Source organism: Elephantulus edwardii, unplaced genomic scaffold (genome assembly GCF_000299155.1).
Source record: "Elephantulus edwardii isolate Elephantulus edwardi_28Jun2011 unplaced genomic scaffold, EleEdw1.0 scaffold00007, whole genome shotgun sequence".
Classification (NCBI taxonomy): domain Eukaryota; kingdom Metazoa; phylum Chordata; class Mammalia; order Macroscelidea; family Macroscelididae; genus Elephantulus; species Elephantulus edwardii.
Genome location: NW_006399757.1, coordinates 4171272 through 4192634, shown reverse-complemented (window position 1 = coordinate 4192634; position 21363 = coordinate 4171272). Strand labels below are relative to the sequence as shown.

General features: G+C 38.8%; 1 protein-coding gene across 1 annotated transcript; it reads left to right on the top strand.

Annotated features, from left to right (window-relative positions):
• Positions 1-14860: 14860 nt before the first annotated feature.
• RPA3 (replication protein A3, 14kDa) lies at positions 14861-20729 on the top strand. The gene is made up of 4 exons (XM_006880235.1): positions 14861-14959; positions 18419-18493; positions 19361-19469; positions 20647-20729. Exons 1-4 carry the CDS (start codon positions 14861-14863, stop codon positions 20727-20729), a joined length of 366 nt encoding a protein of 121 aa, XP_006880297.1.
• Positions 20730-21363: the final 634 nt, after the last annotated feature.

Below are 21363 nucleotides of genomic sequence, written 5' to 3'. Positions count from 1 at the left end.
AACAGAGTACATGAGGCCATGGTTCTATAAAACAAGTGGAAAACAAGAGTTTCGAACCAGTTTTTCTCAAATCAATTAAAGAGAAAGTAGAATAGTTGTAAATTTGTGACGTGGGTGAAGCAGAAAGAAAAGTAAACAGTACTGTTTGGTACCCTGCTAGAAATTTACTCTCCCCCTAACAGAACAAGAGGGAAAGGCACATTGCATAGAAATTAAACCTTGACTGGCAGAGGCAAAAATTTATGGGAGCACTGCCTAAACCTCACACTACCTCTTGATTTCTGAAGATAAAACTGTAACCCAAGAATCACTACATGCAAAATTAAAATTGACATGGAAATTTATAAACTGAAAAGATATCTACTAAGTATAAATAAAGCAAAAGTTTAAGAAAACACATTTCCTAATTTGTTCCATTCGAAGACAATGGCCAATTATGCTGCCACGAATGTGTATCACTCTCAACAGTCCTGCAATAATTCTACTTCTTGCATTAGTCTCCTAAGACAGCTATACCTCTTCAGTTTTCCCATTCCAAGGTCCGGACCTATCATTTTTCTTGTCAAAATCTTTATTCTGCTTACTCAAATTTTAAATTCCAGGTCTTTCCAATATTGCTTCAGTAGCCATGACAGGGCTAGTTTAAAGTGATCCAAAACTCTGGTGCAAAAGTTAACATTAGATAAATGATGGAAAGGAGAAGAGAGAAGGAGTTGGGATGGTCTGGGTTTCTCTGGCAGAACCCCTATTTTAAAGAAGCAGAAACAACCAGTAGTACCATTCCCTTAGTATTTATGGGAGCAATGCCTAAACCTCACAGTACAATCTTTTCAATTTCTTAAGATTTAAACTCTAACCCAAGAATCACTACACCGTCAAAGATTACAATAATGAGAAGCCTAGTCAATGTCCATTCACCTCCCAAAAGCTCACAAAAGTGACAAAAAGGGATTTAAAAACAGAAGGCCTAAGCTTGTGCAGACAAGGAAAACAACAAGAAAAAATTAAAAGTAAACTAGACAGCAGTTGGTTTAACTGTAACAAATTTAACAATACAGGAAAAAAATGGAAATCTTAGCCAGCAATGAGAGTACAGATACAAGGAGAATCAAACAAAATAATTTCATAAAAACGTCAGGGAGTAGAGGCCCGCAGAACCTCAAAAAAGTGGGAGGATGCTGTTGTTAGTTGTAAAGTCAACTTCAACAAAATGAAACAACGTCTGGTGCTGTGCCATCGTTTCGTATTGTCTGCTGTTGTATGTTAATTGTTTATGGTAGAACTGTAAGTACATCGAGTCCAAAGAAGGAGTATAGACAGGTCTAAAGATGGTGTTTTTATGTGCAATCAAGACAACTACAACTTACAGAACAATAACGAATAAAAGGGAGGTTTATTTAGAAGACAAAACTAATAAATTTCACTTCAGATATGTTAGATAAGGGAAACAATGATCACCTATTATGTAAAATGCCACTGGAAAAACAGCCTCACCCTCCAGTGAAAGGAGTAAGATGAGTTTTAGGGGTTGAAGACACACAAAAAGCTTGTCCAAACAGAACAAGGGAAGAGACTGCATGGTTTAAAATCAGGAGGGTATGTGTCCCCTTTTCCAGAACAAAGAATACTGCATTGATTAAAATCAGGAAGGTTGTGTCCTTTATATATACATTCAATCTGTATGCTGAACAAATCATTTATAAAGCTGGATTCTGTGAACAGGAATGCACCATCAGGATCAGAGGGAGACTCACCAATAACCTGCATTATGCAGATAATACAACCTTACTTGTGGAAAGTGAAGAGGACCTGAAAATATTTACTGCAGAAGATCAAAGACTACAACCTTCAATATAGATTACATCTCAACACCAAGGAAACAAAGTCCTTACCACTGAGCCAATAGACAACATCATGATAGATGGGGAAATGACTGAAACTGTCATTGATTTCATCTTACTTGGATCCACAATCGAAGTTTGCACCAGCAGTCAAGAAGTCAAAAGATGTATTGCTTTTGGCAAGTTTGTTTTCAGGGACTTCTTCAAAATCCTCAGGAGGAATTGTGTCATTTTGAAGATTAAGGTGTGTCTGATTCAGACCATGGTCTTTCCAATAACTTGCTATGCATCTGAGAGCTGAACAACAAATCAGGATGATAGAATTACTGATTCCTTCAACTCATTAGTGTTAGAGAAAAATATTGAATATTCCATGAATGTCAAAAGAACAAACAGATGTCTTGGAAAAAGTATAGCCAGAGTGCTCCTTCAAGGTAAGGATGGCAAAGTTTCATCTCTCATAATTTGGGCATGTGACTATGAGAGGCTATTCCTTGGAATCATGACTAAACAGGTAGGGCGTCAGAAAGAGAAGAATGAGATGGATTGCCACATTAACTTCAGCAATAGGCTCAAGAATAACAGAGGTAAAGAGGATGGTACATAAGACAGGGTTCAGATCTCTTGTTCACAGGGTATCTATAAGTCATATTCTACTTGACAGCATAGAACAACGACACACAAGTGATAGTTAAAATCATGAGCATCATATAGAAAACCCAAAAGTTCAGAGGTAGAGTATATGATAAAGTATCAAGTTAGATTATCAATAAATGTATATGCAATAAAACTATTTCTTCTAATTTGTACAAAATCTTGAGCCTTTTTGGTCATACCATGATGATACAAAGAGAACTGATGCCTTTGAGCTGTGGTGCTGGAGAAGAGTATTGAATATGCCGTGGACTGCCAGGAAAACAGGTTCACCCTGGTGAGAGTGAAACCAGCCTGCTCCCTCCCTGAAAGCAAAGATTCTGAGGCTTCATCTGACTTACTTTGGGCATGTTGCAAGGAGGGACCAGTCCTTGGAGAGGATCATGCTTGGAAGAGTAGACGGACAGTGCAAGAGAGGAAGACCCTCGATGAAATGGATTCAGTGACTGGGGTAATGACGGTAGGTGTTTCAGATACAACAAGGTTGGCACAGGATAGGGTAGGTTTCAGGGCTGTTGTACAAAGGGTTGCTATGAGTTGCAAGTGACTCGACGACACATAACAACAACATATTGATAACCACCTGTGTTATGCAGATGACACAACCTTGCTTGATGAAACTGAAGAGGACCTGAAGCACTTGCTGTAGAAGGTCAAGGACTGCAGCCTCAAATATGCATTGAAGCTCAACAATCAGAAAACAAAGATTCTCACCACTGGGCCAACTGGCCTCATCATAATAGATGGTGAACAGATTAAGACTGTTAACAGCTTCAGTTTGCTTGGCTCCACAATCAACAGTCTTGGTACCAGCAGCCAGGAAATCAAAAGATGAATTGTGATGGGAAAGTCTGCTGTCAAGGACCTCTCCGGAGTTCTGAAGAGCAACAGTGTCAGTCTGGAGACTAAGCCACACCTGATCCAGGCCATCATCTTCGCTATTACTTAGTATGCATCAGAAAGCTGAACAATGACTAAGGATGATAGAAAGAAAACTGATGCCTTTGAACTGTGGTGATGGAGTATTTAATATACCATAGATTGCTAGGAGACCAAACAGGTTCATCCTGGAGAGGATAAAACCAGGCTGCTCCTTGGAGGCAAGGATTCTGAAGTTCCGTCTGACATACTTTAGGCATGTTGCAAGGAGGGATCTGTCCTTGGAGAGGGACATCTTGCGTGGAAGGATAGAGGGACAGCATAAGAGAGGAAAATCCTTGAGGAAATGGATTAACTCAGTGACTTGCGTAATGGGGGCAGGTGTCTCAGAGACAATAAGATTGGCTCAGAATAGAGGAAGGTTCAGAGCTGTTGTACATCGGGTTGCTATGAGTCACAAGCAACTCGACAACACACAACAACAACAATATTGATCCATATTTCTAAACCGCAGAAACAACTGGCTTCTGTACTGGTGGTTTTTGTTGTTATTGTTGTTGTGTGCCACTGAGTCACAACTGATCCAAAGCTTCCCTCCCATGGGTTTTCAGAGACAATAAATCACACAGGAGGAGACGGCCATCCTTCTCCCACAGAGCAGCTTGTAGATTCAAACCATGTGCCTTGGAGATTGTAGTACAGCTTCTTAATACTAGGCCACCAAAGCTCTCTATATGAATGAGTGAAACTAAACAGAAGCAGAAAGTAGAAGGGAAGAGTGCAGGACTTGTCAAAAGAGGATACTGAGGGCAGCTCCACCACTCTGTCATGCAAGAACATGGACCTACTGTCAACAAATACAATTTCTCAAGACAACCTGGAAATTCAATTACTATGTGAAAACACCCTAGTATTTACATGACAGAAACAGAAAACTTTGTAAAATACTGAGAAGCTCTAAAATGAATCAGAGTAGATGATCTTGAATAGAGTGTGGAGGAAATGTAGGGCAAAACTCAAAATGGTACCAGACTAAACAGAGTTTTGGTCAGCTGTATATAGAACTGCTATGATTAGTAGATTCAGTGGCTCCAATAATAGCAAGGTGAACAATGACACCGGGGAGATGTCACTTCTTAGAAAACAAGATCAAAAGAGTAGCATCTGTCCAAGTATCTCGAAGGCCTATAGGTATAGGAGAGAAGAATAAATAGAAATTAAAATTACATAGGGAGGAACTGGAGAAAGTAAAACTACCCTGTGAGTATCGTCATTAATGCTACAAAACAAAATGTGATGAATGTTATTGTTGGGAGACACCATCAGGAGGAATAACATAGGCATGATAGGAATCCCAAAACAGGAAAAAGCAAAGGCACCAAAAAAGTTGTGAAAAAATTACTAGAAGAAAACCTTCTAGGCATAATGAAGAATGAGATAATATATATACAAGAAGCTGAGCAAACTCCATACAAAATAGACCCCAAAAGAAAAACACCAAGACATATCATAGTCAAATTTACCAGAACCAAAGATAAGGAGAGAATTCTGAAAGCAGCGGGGGAGAAATGAAGAGTAATCATTGTCGCTGCTGTTGTTGTTGATGACTGCTGACAAGTCAAGGACAACTCATAACAACTCTATGAACAAAAGACCTAATGCCTTTCCATAACTATTGTCGTTTCTCCAAGTGCATAGAGTTTCCATAGGCATATGGTTTAGGAAGCAGATGCCACTCCTGCTTCCAAACCTGTTTTACAACTGGGAGCTCCACCAAACACTGTCTACACTGGGAGACCATTAGTGTATTTGATACTTCAACGGCACCAAGGTTCAGCATCAAAGCAAACTCTGACTACCTCAGTACAGCAAACTGATGAAGAGTGATGTACAAAGTAGAATGTTCCTCCAAATATAATACTAGTCTCACTTAACAGTGGTTAAGTGTTGTCAAGTTGAATATGAGTCAGCAACCCAATGAATGAAAGTCCTGAACTCTGTTCTATAAATAACATCACTTCGTTTATAGAATTTCCAGAGGCATCTGGTTTAGGAAGTGGATGTCACTCCAGCTTCCAAACTTGAATCAATCTGGAAGCTCCTCCAAACACTGTCCATGAGGGGTAACCATTATGGTATTTGACACAACTATAGCACTGTGTTCAGCATCACAGCAACTCCAAGTTATTCAGAACAGCAAATGGACAAACGGTTACGGTACCACTTAAGGAATGTTTATGCTAAATTAATAAATTTGGCCCAATGGGGCCAAGTCCAACTGACACCTGTGTGTGGAGGAGAAAAAAATCAAATGCAACCCAAAACTTTTCTACGTGACCACTATCAAGACATGAGAAACCAACTTTAGGAGTAGAACCACTGCACGAGTAATCTATAAAGGATAGCAAATAAGATTAAATGTCAATTTCTCAGCAGAAACCAGGTGAGCAAAATGATAGTGGAATGACATACATCAAACACTCAAAGAATATAATTGTCAACAAAGAATATTGTACAGAGCAAAACTGTCCATCAAATATGACAGAGTCATCAAGATATTTTCAGAAAAGCACAACCTAAGGGAGTTTGTAAAAACATTACCAGCGCTGCAGGAAATACTGAGGGAAGTTGTTCTTACATAGAAGCCACAGAAAGTAGGATGGACAAAATTAATAAGCAACAGCACCAAAAGGAAATGACAGTAATAAAGCCTTGTGTCTCAATAATTATACTGAGTGTGAATGGTTTAAATGCACCAGTGAGGAGAAAAAGTCATTGCTGTTGTTGTTGTTGTTGTTGTTATGTGCCGTCAAGTCGCTTGCGACTCATAGCAACCCTATATACAACAGCGCTAAACTCTGCTCTGTCCTGTGCCAATCGCACTGTCTCTGACAATCCCATCCTGATTACCCCAGTCACCGAATCAATCCACCTCACAGAGGGCCTTTCCCTCCTGCGCTGTCCCTCCACCCTCCCAAGCATGATGCCCTTCTCCAAGGACCGGCCTCTCCTTACAACATGCCCAAAGTGTGTTAGACAGAGCCTCAGAATCCTTGCCTCCAAGGGGCAGGCTGGTTTAACCCTTTCCAAGATGAATCTGTTTGTTTTCCTAGCAGTCCATGGACCCTCAATACTCTTCTTCAGCACCACAGCTCAAAGGCATCAATTCTCCTTCTATCCTCCTTGGTCACTGTCCAACTCTCTGATGCATAACAAGTGATTGCATGGCCTGTATCAGACACACCTTAGTCTCCAGAGAGACACCATTGCTCTTCAGTACTTTGGAGAGGTCCCTAACAGCAGACTTTCCCATGGCAATACGCCTTTTAATTTCCTGGCTACTGGTGCCAAGAGTGATGACTGTGGAGCCAAGCAAACTAAAGCTGTGAACAATCTCAGTCTCTTCACCATCCATCCTGATGCTGCCAATTGGTCCAGTGGTGAGAATCTTGGTCTTCTTGACATTGAGTCTCAATCCATATGGAAGGCTGCAGTCTTTGACCCTTCCGCAGCAAGCGCTTCAGGTCCTTTTCAAGTGCTTTTTACAAGAGACACACCTGAAAAGTAAAGATAAAGGAAGGACTAAAAAGAAAAGGATAGGAAAAAATATGCCAAGCAAATGGCAACCAGAAAAAAGAATTACTGATAAATTCCAGTTTAAAAACCATCACAAAGGATAAGGAAAGTCACTAGATAATGCTTAAATGACCAATAGAACAAGAGGACATAACCATAATAAAGATCTATGCATCAACTGATAAAGCTGCAAAATATACTAAGCACATTAACAGAACTGAAGAGATAAACAGACAACATCACAACAGTAGGAGACTTCAATACATCAAGAAAAGACAGAACTGCAAACAACAAATGCTGGCAAGGTTGTGGAGAAATTGGAACCCTTTTTCCCTGCTGGTGAATTTAAACAAACATTCAGAAAAGCAATTCTACATAAAATACTTTAAAAAACAGAAAAATATTGAAGCCCCCCAGACTCATTCTATGAAGCAAACATATCCTTAATACCAAAGTCAGATAAAGAGATCAACAAAATAAAAACTGTAGACAGATATCTCTTATGAACAAAGATGAAAAAATCCTGAATAAAATCCTGGCCAACAGAACCCAGCAGCACATTAAAAAAAAAAAAAAAAATTCACAATGACCAAGTGGGATTCATAAAAGGTACGCAAGGATGGTTTGACATAAAAACGTGTAATTCACCACATTAACAAAGCAAAGAACAAGAACCACATGATCGTATCAATTGATATAGAAAAGGCCTTTGACAAAATCCGGTGCCTTTCCTGATTAAAACATTCAACAAAATAGGAATAGAGGGGAATTTCCTCAACATAGTAAAAAGTATATATGCAAAACCAGGAGCCAACATCATTCTCAAAGGAGATTAAAGGCATTTCCTTTGAGAATAAGAACTAGGCAAGGATGCCCACTATCACCTCTCCTATTCAATATTGATTTGGAAGTCTTAGCAATAGCAATAAGACAAGAGAAGGTAATAAGAGGTATCCAAATTGGCAAGGAAAAGGAGTAGCATCCACTTCCTAAACAACATACCCCTGGAAACTCCATGAACTTTGATAAATGGTGATAGTTCTAGAAAGGCTTCAGGTCTTTTGTTCACACGGTCGCTATGAGTCAGGCTTGACTTGACAGCAATCAATAACAACAACAACATATGCAGATGATATGACAGTATACTTAGAAAACCCTAAAGATTCAGAGAGAAAACTACTGGACATAGTCAACCAATTCAGCAAAGTGGCAGAACACAAGATCAACATACAAAAATCAGCTGGATTTCTCTACATTGACAAAGAGAATACAGAACTGGAGCTAAGAAGAACAATACCCATCACAGTAAATCTAACTAGAAACACAAATGACCTATTCAAAGAAAATTACAAAACATTCCTACAAGAAATAAAAAGAGATGTAGAGAAATGGAAAAATATACCTACCATGCTTATGGATAGGAAGACTCAATATTGTGAAAATTACAATTCTACCAAAGGCAAATTACAAGTACAATGCAATCCCAATAGAAATACCAATTCTATTCTTCAATGAGATGGAAAAGGCAATTTCAAATTTCAACTGGAATGGAAAAAGACCCCCAGTAAGTAAAGCACTCCTGAGAAAAGAGAAACAAGGTAGGAGGCATCTCACTCCCTGATCTCAAATTCCTATTACACAGCCATGGTGTTCAAGACAGCCTGGTCTTAGGACAGTAATAGACATATAGATCATATATAGACATATATGGAACAGAACCGAGAATCCAGAAATCAGCTCATCTATGGTCAACTGATTTTTGAACAAGGAAAGTAAACCAGTTAAGTGTGGAAACAAATATCTTTTAACAAACAGTTTTGGCAGAAATGGAAAACCATTTGCAGAAAATTCAAGCAAGACCCACAACTCAGATCATACACAAAATCCAACTCAACATGCATCAAGGACCTAGGAGTAAAAAGGACAAAAAATTTTATCAGAGAAAAGCTTAGAACTCTAGAAGCCCTAATTCACAACATGAACTGTCTTCAAAGCATCTTGCAAAGACCACAACCAGGAAAGAATAAAATAGATGTATGGGACCTTGTAAGAATCAAATCCCTACACAAATAAAAAAACTTCTCCAACAGGGTAAAAAGGAAAATCACAGACTGGGAAAAAATATTTGATAATGACATATCTGATAAGGAATTTATATCTAAAATTTTTTAGAATACTCCAATACCTCAACAAGAAAAAAGATAAACCTAATTGCAAAATGAGCAGAGGCTATATAAATAGACACTTCACCAAAGGGGACATTTAGATGACAAACAAACACAGAAGAAATGTTCAATATCCTTAGCTATCAGAGAGAAGCAAATAAAAACAACTATGAGATAACATCTCAAGCCAGTAACAATAGCAAAGTTCAACAGAGTAGCAAATATGTAATGCTGGTTAGGTTGTGGAGAGATTTGAATCCTTATTCACTGCTAGTGGAAGTATAAAGTGGAAACCAGAGATTCCAACAAAACAGATATAGGGTGCCCATGTTTATTGTTCTGTTATTTACAACAGCAAAAAGGTGGAAGCAACCTAAGTGACCATCAACAAAAGAAGGGATAGAAAAACTATGGTATATTCATACAATGGAATACTATGCAGCACTGAAAAATAAGGAATTCATAAACTATTATACAACATGGGTGACCCTGTAGGACATTATGCTGAGGGAAATACCTCAGAACAACAAAAGAACAAATACCGTATAACATCACTGTTACAAAACAGGACTGACATGGGGGTTGGAGGGAAACTAAGAAAAGAGGGGATAAATAATGAACACTACATTGTAACAGACAAGGGAAAGAACTGTTTAAAACAAATAGATGATTAGGCACTATTTGTATGACAACAGTCCAATATAAGAGGAGCACAGCAAAATACACTAGGGGAAGGGGGTGAGGCGAAGGGAAGATATTATGTAGCAGTGAATGAATTTTTTATGTTATTTTTATTTTTTTTAAAAAAGTTACATAGGGTTAGGGAAGAAAATGTGCAACAATGAATGAATGATAACCCAACTTTTCTATAAATTTTCATTAAAACCAATTTTTAAAAACTAAATTAGAATCACAAGCTCTTTCTAAACACCAACAAAAATTCAGAAAGTGAAGTAAAAAAATAGAGAAAATGCTTTTGTAATATTACTATTCAAACTGACATAAAGTGTTCCACCAAATCTGTAAAAAAAGACATCTACTGCAAATGAGCCAACTCTGAGTCCACAAGATTCCCAAGGAAGCAAACTGCCTTATTTTCCACCTGTGGAGTGGCTGGTAGGTTTAACTGCTGACAGTGTGGTTAGCACCCGTATTCTTTAACAGGCTCCTGAAGAAAAAGTCAGCTCCACAGAAAAATCAACGAAAACAAAAAATGGTAACACACACAGTCACTAAGTTATTAAAAAAGAATTTTAACATTGGTAGTATTCTGAAAAGTGCCATTAAGACACTCAAAAACTATTACGTATCTACCGAAGAAAAACCACAATGTTGTCATGGATGTCGTTCAATTAAAACTGCTACACTCCTAAGCTCAAAGCAGAGTATAAAGTCACTAATTTCCTTCTTTACCTCACTGTTTCCCCTCCATAAAGCAATAGTGTACAACTTGGGTTATTTTTGTTTAAAAGTTTTGAATGAGGAACTTTACACCATAGTTTTTCTTCTTCCAGACATGTGTTCATCACTTGTTCATCACGTAAATGTTCCCTTATGCTTTTGAAAAAAGCTTTTTGTAAAAAAATAAATAAACTGCCACACACTTGACATGTTGTGTGCTGTCACGTTGATTCCAACTCAAAGTCACCCAACACAGCAAAGAAGAACTGTCTCACAGGGTTTCTTAGACTGTGGTCCTTTCCAGAGGTCATAGCCAGGTCTCTTCTTCTCTGGTATTTCAAATGGGTTTGCACTACTGACTTCTCTATTAGCAGCCCAGCACTTAACGTTGATGCTACCAGACCTTCTTGTATCTGATCAGAGGATAAATTGGTGTCACCTTGAGAAAAAAGTTCTGGTTTTACTAGGAAAGCTAGTGATACATACTTCATGCTCCAGGAAATACACCATTCTACTGATAAACCTTTACACCAGGAAATAGGTACAAGAATATTCACTGCAGTCCTGACAGAAATAGAAAATTTTAAAACCTGCAAACAATCAAAATATAAATCAATATTAAGAGTAAAACATCAGAATGGGAGAGGGGAAAAGACTACCACCTGCATGTGTAAACACAAACTAATCTCAAAAACAAGCAAAAGCAGCAAGATGTATGTATTTGGGGTGGTTTTATTTACATAAAAGTCAGGGAATGGTAAGTCAAGCAAAACGTCATTTAGGAAAGCCCATATACATGGTAAAGCTACACAGAAAAGCTTAGGAAGAATAATACAACAATCAAGATAGAGCTCTGTACCATGGAGTGATTCCACTTCATGGTGACCCTATGTGCAGCAGAGTAGAACTATGTTCCAGGAGACTTTCATTGGGCGGGGTTTCTGATTGAAATCTCCAAGCTTTTTTTCTCAAGCATTTCTGCCTAGACTCAACTCTAACTTTTCAATTACCACTGTGTCTTCACTTTTTGTACCACCCGAACACTCCAGTTTGCATTACACAGGCATGCCTCTGGTTGGTAGGAAGGAATATTTGAATGGGCAAGCACAAACTAATTAATTCACAAAGTTCCATTTCATAAACTGAATGAGAAGTCTCCTCGCTTTTTTTTTTTCTTTCTCAATGCTATCAAGTTGGAAAGACACACAGCAGGTTTGCAGGGGGCTCTAAGTCACGTGGGAGGAGACACTATCCATCTTTCTCCCTCAGAGTGTCTAGTGGATTTGAAATGACAGAGAAGCACTGTCTTTTTGGATTACAGCTAAGGACAATGTCACCAAGTTTCCAGAAAAAGAAACCCACATAAGTTCATTTAACTTTTCTCAGAATAGTACAGTTTAGCTATATTTGCGCTTTTCTGTTCATGCAATATTTCATAAAACATTTTAAGGAAGTAAAAAATACCCAGAAAGTAGTTTTGCATATTATTCTTGCTCAACTGTTAAAAACAGGAAGACTCTGCTTAAAACTGATTGGTCTCTTTATTTTAAACCTTTTATTGGTTTTTCATCCAATCACTAATGCATTCTGTTTTTAACATTATTTGCAATTATACAATGCCATTATTTATAACATTCTGTCAATACTTCACTGTACCGTCCCTTTTCTGTAAGCCCTATCCATCCAATTCACCAATCTTTTCCTTTTCCTTCCCTTCACTCAATCCTCCACAATTGTTTCTACCTCTGTTTAAACCTTTTCCTAGTCTTTCTTCTTCCACCTCTTTGATACATGTCTTAGTCCATACTGTTAACTATAATACATATGATGTCTGACGATCCATTCATTTTAACGTGACCTTCCATTTATTCCAAGTGTTCATAATCTACCCATTCTTTTCCTGCTTTACCCAACCCCGCCCACAACCATCTGATTTTTATAAGTGACCTTAATTTTAGTAAAACAATGAGATTTGCATGTAATAATTTAAAGTTTTCTTTTGTAAAACAGTAATGGTGGGCATAGTTCAATGATGATTAATTTTATAAAACATAGTGAATGGGAATGATTCTATGAAGCATTAGGTGAATTAAGGATAGTGCGAAACACAACACATACACACACAAAAATAAAAATTTAAAAAACATTAAATACGTTCACAGGCATCATAAACTATAAAATGTACATTAACTTGTTTTCAAAAGCATCAAAAAAGAATGTAAGATTTTAAGCTTTCTTAAGACAGACAGACTTTAATTTACTTCAATATAACTACCAATTTTTATATACCAAATGAAATTTATCTGATAACTGTTTGATTACAATTTTTAAACTTGTCATTGTTATGTGTCAGCAAGCTGGAACTGACTTATAACCACCCTCCAAAGGGTTTTCAGCAGCTAAAAATCACATGAGAAGAGATAACCCATTTTTCTCCTGTGGAGCAGCTGGTTTCTATACTTTGGGGTGGCAGTGCAATTCATTACCTACCACTAGAATTGTCGCCTTTGAGTTGTGATACTGGAGAAGAGCCTTGAACATATCACAGGCATCCAAGAAAACAAATAGGTCTGTCTTGGAAAGGGTAAAATCAAGTTTCTCCTTGGAGGCTAAGATTTTGAAGCTTCATCTCACAAATTTGGGGCATGTGGCCAGGAGAGACTGGGTCTGGAGAAGGACATCCTGGTCAAAATGGTGAAGGGACAGCGCAGGAGAGGAAGATCCTGGGTGAGATGGATTGACTCAGTGTCTGGAGTAATGGGGTTAGGTGTACCGCATTCAGTGACTGGCTCAGGATAAGGCTGACTTCAGAGCTGCTGTACACTGGGTCGCTATGAGTCACAGGCAACTTGATGGCACATAACAACAGGATTGTTTTAGTGCCATACAATTAAATACAAACAATTTAAGGGCTAAGTAAACAAGAAAGGATGTTCCAGATAACTTACTGTACATCACATTTCAATCTTAGGCCTCAAAGAGAAACTTTTTTGATAAAGTAAAAATTGCCGGGTGAAATTGGTAGGCTCCAGCTAGCTCTCTGGATTTGAAAATTGACATCTTGTGTCACAGACTCAGTACTTTCAAGAACAAATAGCAATTTCCAATTAAAAAATTATTCGCAATATCTGCAGCCCCGCGGACAGGTATCTTTATGAGCACTCATTAAAGAAGAGCTCTGCCAAAGTATATACTATTCACTGTAGATCATTTGCTTCTTGCTCCACAAAGTAAGCCAGCGACATATTTAAAAGTCCATCCAAATCGTACTGGAAAAAGTTGTATTCTAACACTGCAGATCTCTCCTGCAGAGAGCACTGAATGCGTGGAGTAATGGTGAAAAAGATGCCAGTGATCAAGAATTCTTTTTAAATACTGGTCAAAATTTAGAGTCAGAGGGGACCTTGTAAATCTTTCGATCTAACTCCCTCATTTTTCAGATGAGAAACTACTCCTCAAGGAGAAAAACATTTGACCAAGGTGAAAAAGTTTTGTAAATTTATTTCCCTTCTACTTACCCAGTGGTCTTCCAAAAAAAAAATTATTGCTACACAGATAGGGTGGGTCACCCGGCACCAGTGACTTGAATGTCAGGGTATAAAAAGGCCACAGAAGTAATCAAAGGAATCCCATTTCTTACAATTGGGGAAATTGAGACTAGAAAATGACGTAATTTGGGCGGTGAATTGCCAATCCTGCCTTCGTATAGGAAAATTCCAAAGGCAACGAAGGTAGCTGGCGAACCCCGCCAGCCAATTCCAGTGTCAAGTCCTGAGATCTCCACATTTTATTCAGTAAGAATGTGGCATATGTCACGCAGGTAGCGGGATGATAGGGAAGCTGGAATTGGAGGTACACAGCAGAGCGGTAACCAGCGCCAAACCCCGCCTCTGTGCCCGCGGGAGAAGGGGATGGAGGAAGGCAGTGGCGCTAGAACAGGTACCTGTGGCTCCCGCCGCAGTCTCCCGCCGCACTGACACCGGGGTCCGCCACCCCACTTCCGGGGTCAAGTCGCGGCAGGGAGTCTAGACACCAAGGTAGGTGAGCTCCAAACCCCGCCCCCATCCGAACTCCGCCCACACTGTCCACTTTGCCCAAACCAACTTCCGGGACGCCGCGCGTCACTAAGCAGCGGATCTCCACTTCCGGACGCATGAGGCTCTGTCCTTCTCCACCTCCTTTGGAGACAGCCCGCCCTCGATAGGACCTTCTGCGCTTTTTATTGGTAGCTCTGGATATGTGATCTACGCCGATTGGTGCACAGGAAATCTTCCCCATAAACGCTCGCGAACTCACAGTGGCAGTCGCTGTTTTTTCCCGCCTGTGGCCGGTGTGGCATGTGTCATGATGGACGTGATTGACTTGCCCAGAGCTCGCATCAATGCCGGCATGCTGGCTCAGTTCATCGACCGACCTGTCTGCTTCGTCGGAAGGCTAGAAAAGGTGCGCGGACTCCCAGTCTCTTAACAAGAGGGGAAGGCCCTGTGGCCATCAGAATGGGCAAACAGAGGGTGGGGAATAGAAAGCCGCAGAGCGTCAGCATACTCTGACTGGACTTTATTGAAGGGAAATTCTCAGCCTTGTTTGGGGTGTCTTGTTTCGACGCAGAAACGCAATATTTTCGAATTCTCTCTGTTGCCAGTTCTAGAATGTTTCCCCTCCCCCATCGAAACTTCCGTCTGTATTCACGTAAAGAAACTGCACTTGATTCCCACGTCGATGTTCTGAATTTAGCCAAATTCACCTATAACTCCCCACTTAGCTGATTTGCCTGTTTTCTTTAAAGGAATTTTCTCCTTTCCAACCTCTCTTCCTCATTGAAGTCGCTTCTCCGTAAAGTATTCCTTGATTATCCCTTACCAGATCTCACAGGAGCCTTGTTATTTTACCACAGTGTTATTGTGAAATCTTAAAGGCTAGAAAGGAGAGATGCATCTCCTTATCCCACAGGTGAGAAACGGGCACAGAATCTCAGAATCAGTGACTGAGGAAAGCTGAAGGAAAGAGAACTATTATGTAAAGGCATATTTTGATGCTTATTTCATCGACACATCAACTATACAAAATAGGTGTTATTACAACTTCAAGCAGCAGCTCAGCCCCTTTCCTTGAAGTCAGAACTGACTCTCCAGCAGGTTTTCAGAGGCTGTAAATCATATGGGAGGAGTTTGCCCATTTTTCTCTGGTGGCGCTAATAGTAGATCCGAACCTCCAGAAAGAGCTAACTTTGAATTAATAGCACAACTCCCTACCCACTAATGTACCACACTAAATGGTCTCTGGTGACTGAATCAACAGGCAGCTAGTTCTGTACTTCATACTGCTTGATTTTTAGAACATTCACCCTTCAAATAGACATTCTGTGTAATGCGTTGATGTAAGCAGATCCCACTTTTTTTATACTGTGGCACACACCAGATCCATTTTGGTAACAGTCCTATAAGACAGAATAGAACCCATCTATTGACAAGGTTATAAAGCTTAACAGAAAGTTGGCTGCATCAGTCTTTCCACGTAGGTTCTAACTACTAACCTTTTGTTTGGTAGGTCAACACTTAATACCCAGGCTTCTTGATACCGGGGGAGGGGGAAAACAAAATGTTTTCTTTTGAGTCTTTTTAATAAAAAAAAAAATTAGAGACCTTAAAACTAGTAGAGCTTTACATTGTTGGTGGGATTGTAAAATTGTCCAACCATTCTGGAAGGCAGTTTGGCGATTCCTCAAAAAGCTGAACATAGAAATTCCATATACCCAGCTTTTCCATTGCTTGGAATATGATGATGTTATTGTTATATGCCGTCAAGTCGCCTCTGACTCCTAGATACCCTGTCTACAACAGCCCAAAACCTTGCTGTATCCTGTGGCAATATATTGTCTCTGTCTGACACACCTGCTACCCCCATTACCCTAGTTCTGAATCCTTCTCATTGATGATCTTCCTCTCCTGCACTGTCCCTCCACCCTTCAAAGCAAAACATTCCTCTCCAAGGACTGGTCCCTCCTTGCAGCATGTCCACAGTATGTCAGACAAAGCCTCAAAATCCTTGCCTCCAAGAAAGTGAGAACTGAGGCTCAAACAGAAACTTGTACACCAGTGTTCATAGTAGCATTGTTCACCATCGCAAGAACATGGAAACAGTCCAGGTGTCCAACTAAATATGAATGCGTTAAGAAGTTGTGCATTCACACGAAAGAACAATCATTTTGTAAATTACTACCTAACTTGGGAGGGACTGGAGAGCATTATGTTGAGTGACCTAACTCAGTCCCACAAGGACAAATACTGTAGAAAACCATTATTGTACAATGAGTATGAGGATCCAAGGTGGGGGGAAGGGTGTTAGTCATGGGGTTGCATGATTCAATAGATGGATGGGGTAAAGGAAATGAGAAGGTTCTTTTGTGAGAATATATTCAAACTTTGTAAATAAGTCAGTAATATTAAAAAAGAAATAACCCTAGCAGAGCTGGACAGTGAAAAAGGATGACAAGAAAAATTGATCCTTTGAACTGTGCTGTTGGAGAAGGGTGCTGAATAGCCCATGGACTGTGAAAAAAAAAATCTGATATATCTTGGAGAAGGTGAAATTAGAGTGCTCTGTGGAGGCAAGGATGGCTGTTTCTTGCATACATTGGGCATGTTGCTGAGAGAAGTTATTCCTTGTTGAAGGACATCATACATATAAAGGTGTAGTAAAGAAAAGGAAGACCCTCAACCAGGTGGACTGACTCAGTGCCTACTGCTATGAACTTGAATGTGTCGTTGATTATGAGGTAGGCACAGGATAGGAAAGGGTTCACATCTGTTCATAGGGTTGCTGCGGTTTGTACTCAACTCATCAGCACCTAACAACAATAACAGTGCTAGCCAGGAACTCTGGTGGAAGTGTATAGGGAGTTATGTTGTGAACCCAAAGACATGTGGATCAGAATCTACCAGCTGCTGTACAGGAGAAAGATGGGCATTCTCTTCCCTTAAAATTTACAGCCTCTGAAAACCCACTGGAAGGTCAGCTATGAGTTGTTTACTACTTGACAACAGTGAGTAACTTAATATTGACCCTTTTTAGTTTGTTCTTATCATAGTTTCCAAATTTAGCAAATAAAAATACAAAATAATCAAAACCAAACTTAACCTCCTTTGAGTTGATTGGGAATTATGACGATTAGAGCAGACTACAGCCTAACATGTAAGGTGAATATGATGAAAGACATGTTGTTATGTGCCATCGATCCCCTTGCGACTCATAGCGACCTTATGTACAACAGCCCTAAACTCTGTTCTATCCTGTGCCAATCGTACTATCTCCAACACACCCATTCCGATTATCCCAGTTACTGAATCAATCCACCTCATAGAGGGCCTTCCCCTCCTGCGCTGTCACTCCACCCTATCAAGCATGATGTCCTTCTCCAAGGACCGGTCCTTACAACATGTCCAAAGTATGTTAGACGGAGCCTCAGAATCCGTACCTCCAAGGAGCTGCCCGGTTTAACCCTTTCCAAGATGAATCTGTTTGTTTTCCTAGCAGTCCATGGTACCCTCACTCTTCTCCAGCACCACAGCTCAAAGGCATCAATTCTCCTTCTGTCCTCCTTAGTCATTGTCCAACTCTCTGATGCATAACAAATTATAGCAAAGACCATGGCCTGTATCAGACGTACCTTAGTCTCCAGAAAGACATATACTTAGCTAAAAGAGCATTGTTTATCGGAAATCTAGATTTAATAGGGTATCTTCTTATTGGATCTAGTCATAAGTATAATGTAAATGAAATAAACTCATTTAAAAAAAAAACCAGTTTTGTGAGAATTTATTAAAGGTTAATCAGTTCATCTTTGGTGGATATTGATTTTATTTTAAAAGGTTTTATACTTTTTAAATTGTGTTTCTTTTTTAGATTCACCCCACTGGGAAAATATTTGTTCTTTCAGATGGAGAAGGAAAAACTGGAACTGTTGAATTGATGGATCCTGTATGTTTAAGTATTAATTCTTCATAGTTAATTCTTCATGTGTGTTTATTTTGAGCTCTGATGGCCTAGTGGATAGGGAGTTGCGTTGGGTAGTTCGAATCCACCACCTCCTCTAGTAGAGAGCTTCTGAAAACTCTTTGGAGGACTTAGTTCTGGCAAAGAGTTATTAATGAAATTAATATAGGTCATTCTTCATAATAGTTGTCATTCTTTATGAGCAACTATAAGATCACTTAAAGAAAAAAAATCTTACATGTTTTCTCACTTTTCCTTCAGGAGGTCTGTTATGTTTGTTTACCATCAAGTCAGAACCAACCCATAGCTAACCCTCCAATGGGTTTTTAGAAGCAGTAGATCAGGGAAGAGGAGATTGTCCATCCTCCTTCAGTTTGAACTGCTTACCAAGGGTTGACAGCGCAATTACTTACCACTTTTGTCTTTAATATGCTTAAAGCATTTATTTATGTGTTTTTTCCCTCAAGAGAGAGAAATGCACTTTTATATATAAAACAGACTGTGCTAAATATTATAGATAATAGAATTATTCCATACAAGTGGGTTCTTGTAAAGAAATTACTATGTGCCAAAATGCTAGAAATTCTTTGACTCTTTATCGTTGAGTGATTTCTTTTTTTTCTTTAAACATTTAACTATATTTTTGGACTTAAAACTATTACTAAATATAGTAAGACTTCCAAATTACTAACAAGTACTCAATAAATATTTTCAGCAAATTATAACTCAACTTTTGCATCAGTAAATGTTCACTTTATCTTATTTCATGAACTGAAATAATAACAAACTCTGACAATTTTTCAAGTTAACTGCTAGCTACAAAGTGTCATAACACATTTTATTCTGTGTTAGCTTGATGAAGAACTCGCTGGGATCATTGAAGTAGTTGGAAGAGTTACACCCAAGGCAACCATCATGTGCACATCTTATATCCAGTATAAAGAAGAAACCCATCCATTTGGTAAATAATACATTCTAATAGCTAGTGGTTTGCTCTCATAGGAGAAGTTTTATTCTTAATCAGTTATATTTTGGTCTTGAGTCTTAGCCCCTGCCATTTCTTCTTTTTTTTTTTTATTTTCTACTAGTTTGTTTATAAAATTTGAACATTGTTTTCAAGAACAAATGCTTTGAAATTTCCTCACCCACCCACCCCCATCAAATTGTAGAACCCATGATTAACCCCCTCCCTCCCCCTGCACATCCTCATCCTTCCGCTTCCAACTTCCCATCCCTTTTGTATCCTTATACTCGTTCTACAATAATGGTTTTATACAATATTTATCCTTGTGGGACTGAGTTAGTTCAGTCAGCATAGTGCTCTCCAATCCCTCCCAAGTTAGGTAATAATTTACAAAATCATTGTTCCTGTGTGCTGCATAGTATTCCATTGGTACATTCATAATTTCTCAATCCATTTTGTTTATGGTTGGACATATGGGCTGTTTCCGTGTTCTTTAACAGAGCAGCAAGTAATAGATGTTGGAGAGGATGTGACAAGAAAGGAACTCTTACATATTGTTGGTGGGATTGTGAAATGGCGCACATCTGGAAGGCAGTTTGCCGCTTGACCCAGCTATTCCACTACTTGGAATATGCCCTGAGAAAACAAGAACTAAGGCACAAACTGAGATTTGTACACCAGTATTCATAGCAGCATTTTTCACCATTGCAAGCCCTGCTACATTTTTAAATTGGAATATTCTGATCCCAGTTGAAAATGAAGAGGGTATTTGGGGTTGTGTCTAAGTTCTAGAAAGAGAAGTTTTTTGAAAACAAGAAAAAACAAATTCTCATTATTCTTTCCTCAATGTGTGATTTCAGATAATGCATTCTAAACCTAAAGTATACCAAACTGCAACTGTGCCTGGATTATGGATCTCAGAATGGAAAGGGGAGGAGGTCCTTTGTCCTACATGCCTTTCCTTTTATCGGAATCAGAGCTTTGTCCTACATGCCTTTCCTTTTATCAGAATTAGAGTTAAATATGCGTTTCCCCTTTAGTGTTAGAAACTGGATCATGAAAATAAATTGACCTCTACAAAGCAAGAAAAGATAATTAGGTGGAATTATTTTAAATAATTATTCTTTTTTTCTTTCCACTGTAGATTAAATATTTGCTAAAATATTTCTTTCAGATCTTGGACTCTACAATGAAGCTATAAAAATTACCCATGAGTTTCCTCAGTTTTTTCCTTTGGGAGTTACGCAGTATGATTGATTTTTGTGAACTTTTAATGATTATGAATATAATGCTAAAGACCTCATATTCATAAAGGAAGCTTCTGATGTTTGGGAAGTCTATATGATTTATAATATTTTTTGTTTGTTTTACATAGCCTAATTTTATATAATCCATATAATTTCATAAAATTCTTGACAACTGATGTGCTGACTTTTCTTATGTTAGGAGGAGTAGGGTCATATAATCTCTAGTAGATCAGATTAGATATATGAAGAAAGTAACCGTTGCCTTGCATTTCATCTTCCATTTTTTCAATAAATACAAATAAAATGGTAAATGCTATTGATCCATCTCATTTTTTCTTTTCTGTATTCAAGCATAAACTCAAAGTTATGTATCTGTTAAGGTCAGGGCTTATACCTATCAATAAGAAATGCCAAATCATTTATTCTTTACACACTAAGTGACACTGGTAGACTGAAAAACAATTATTTGGCTATCGGTTGGTTCTCACTCAATGATATACAACAACTAATGTATTTCTAGGCAGCTCTGGTGCCCTAGTGGTAAGGAGTGCTGCCAACCCGAAAACATGCAGTTTGAAACCACTAGTTGCTCCATAGGAGAAAGATGGGCAGTCTCCCATATGATTTACTGCCTCTGAAAATCT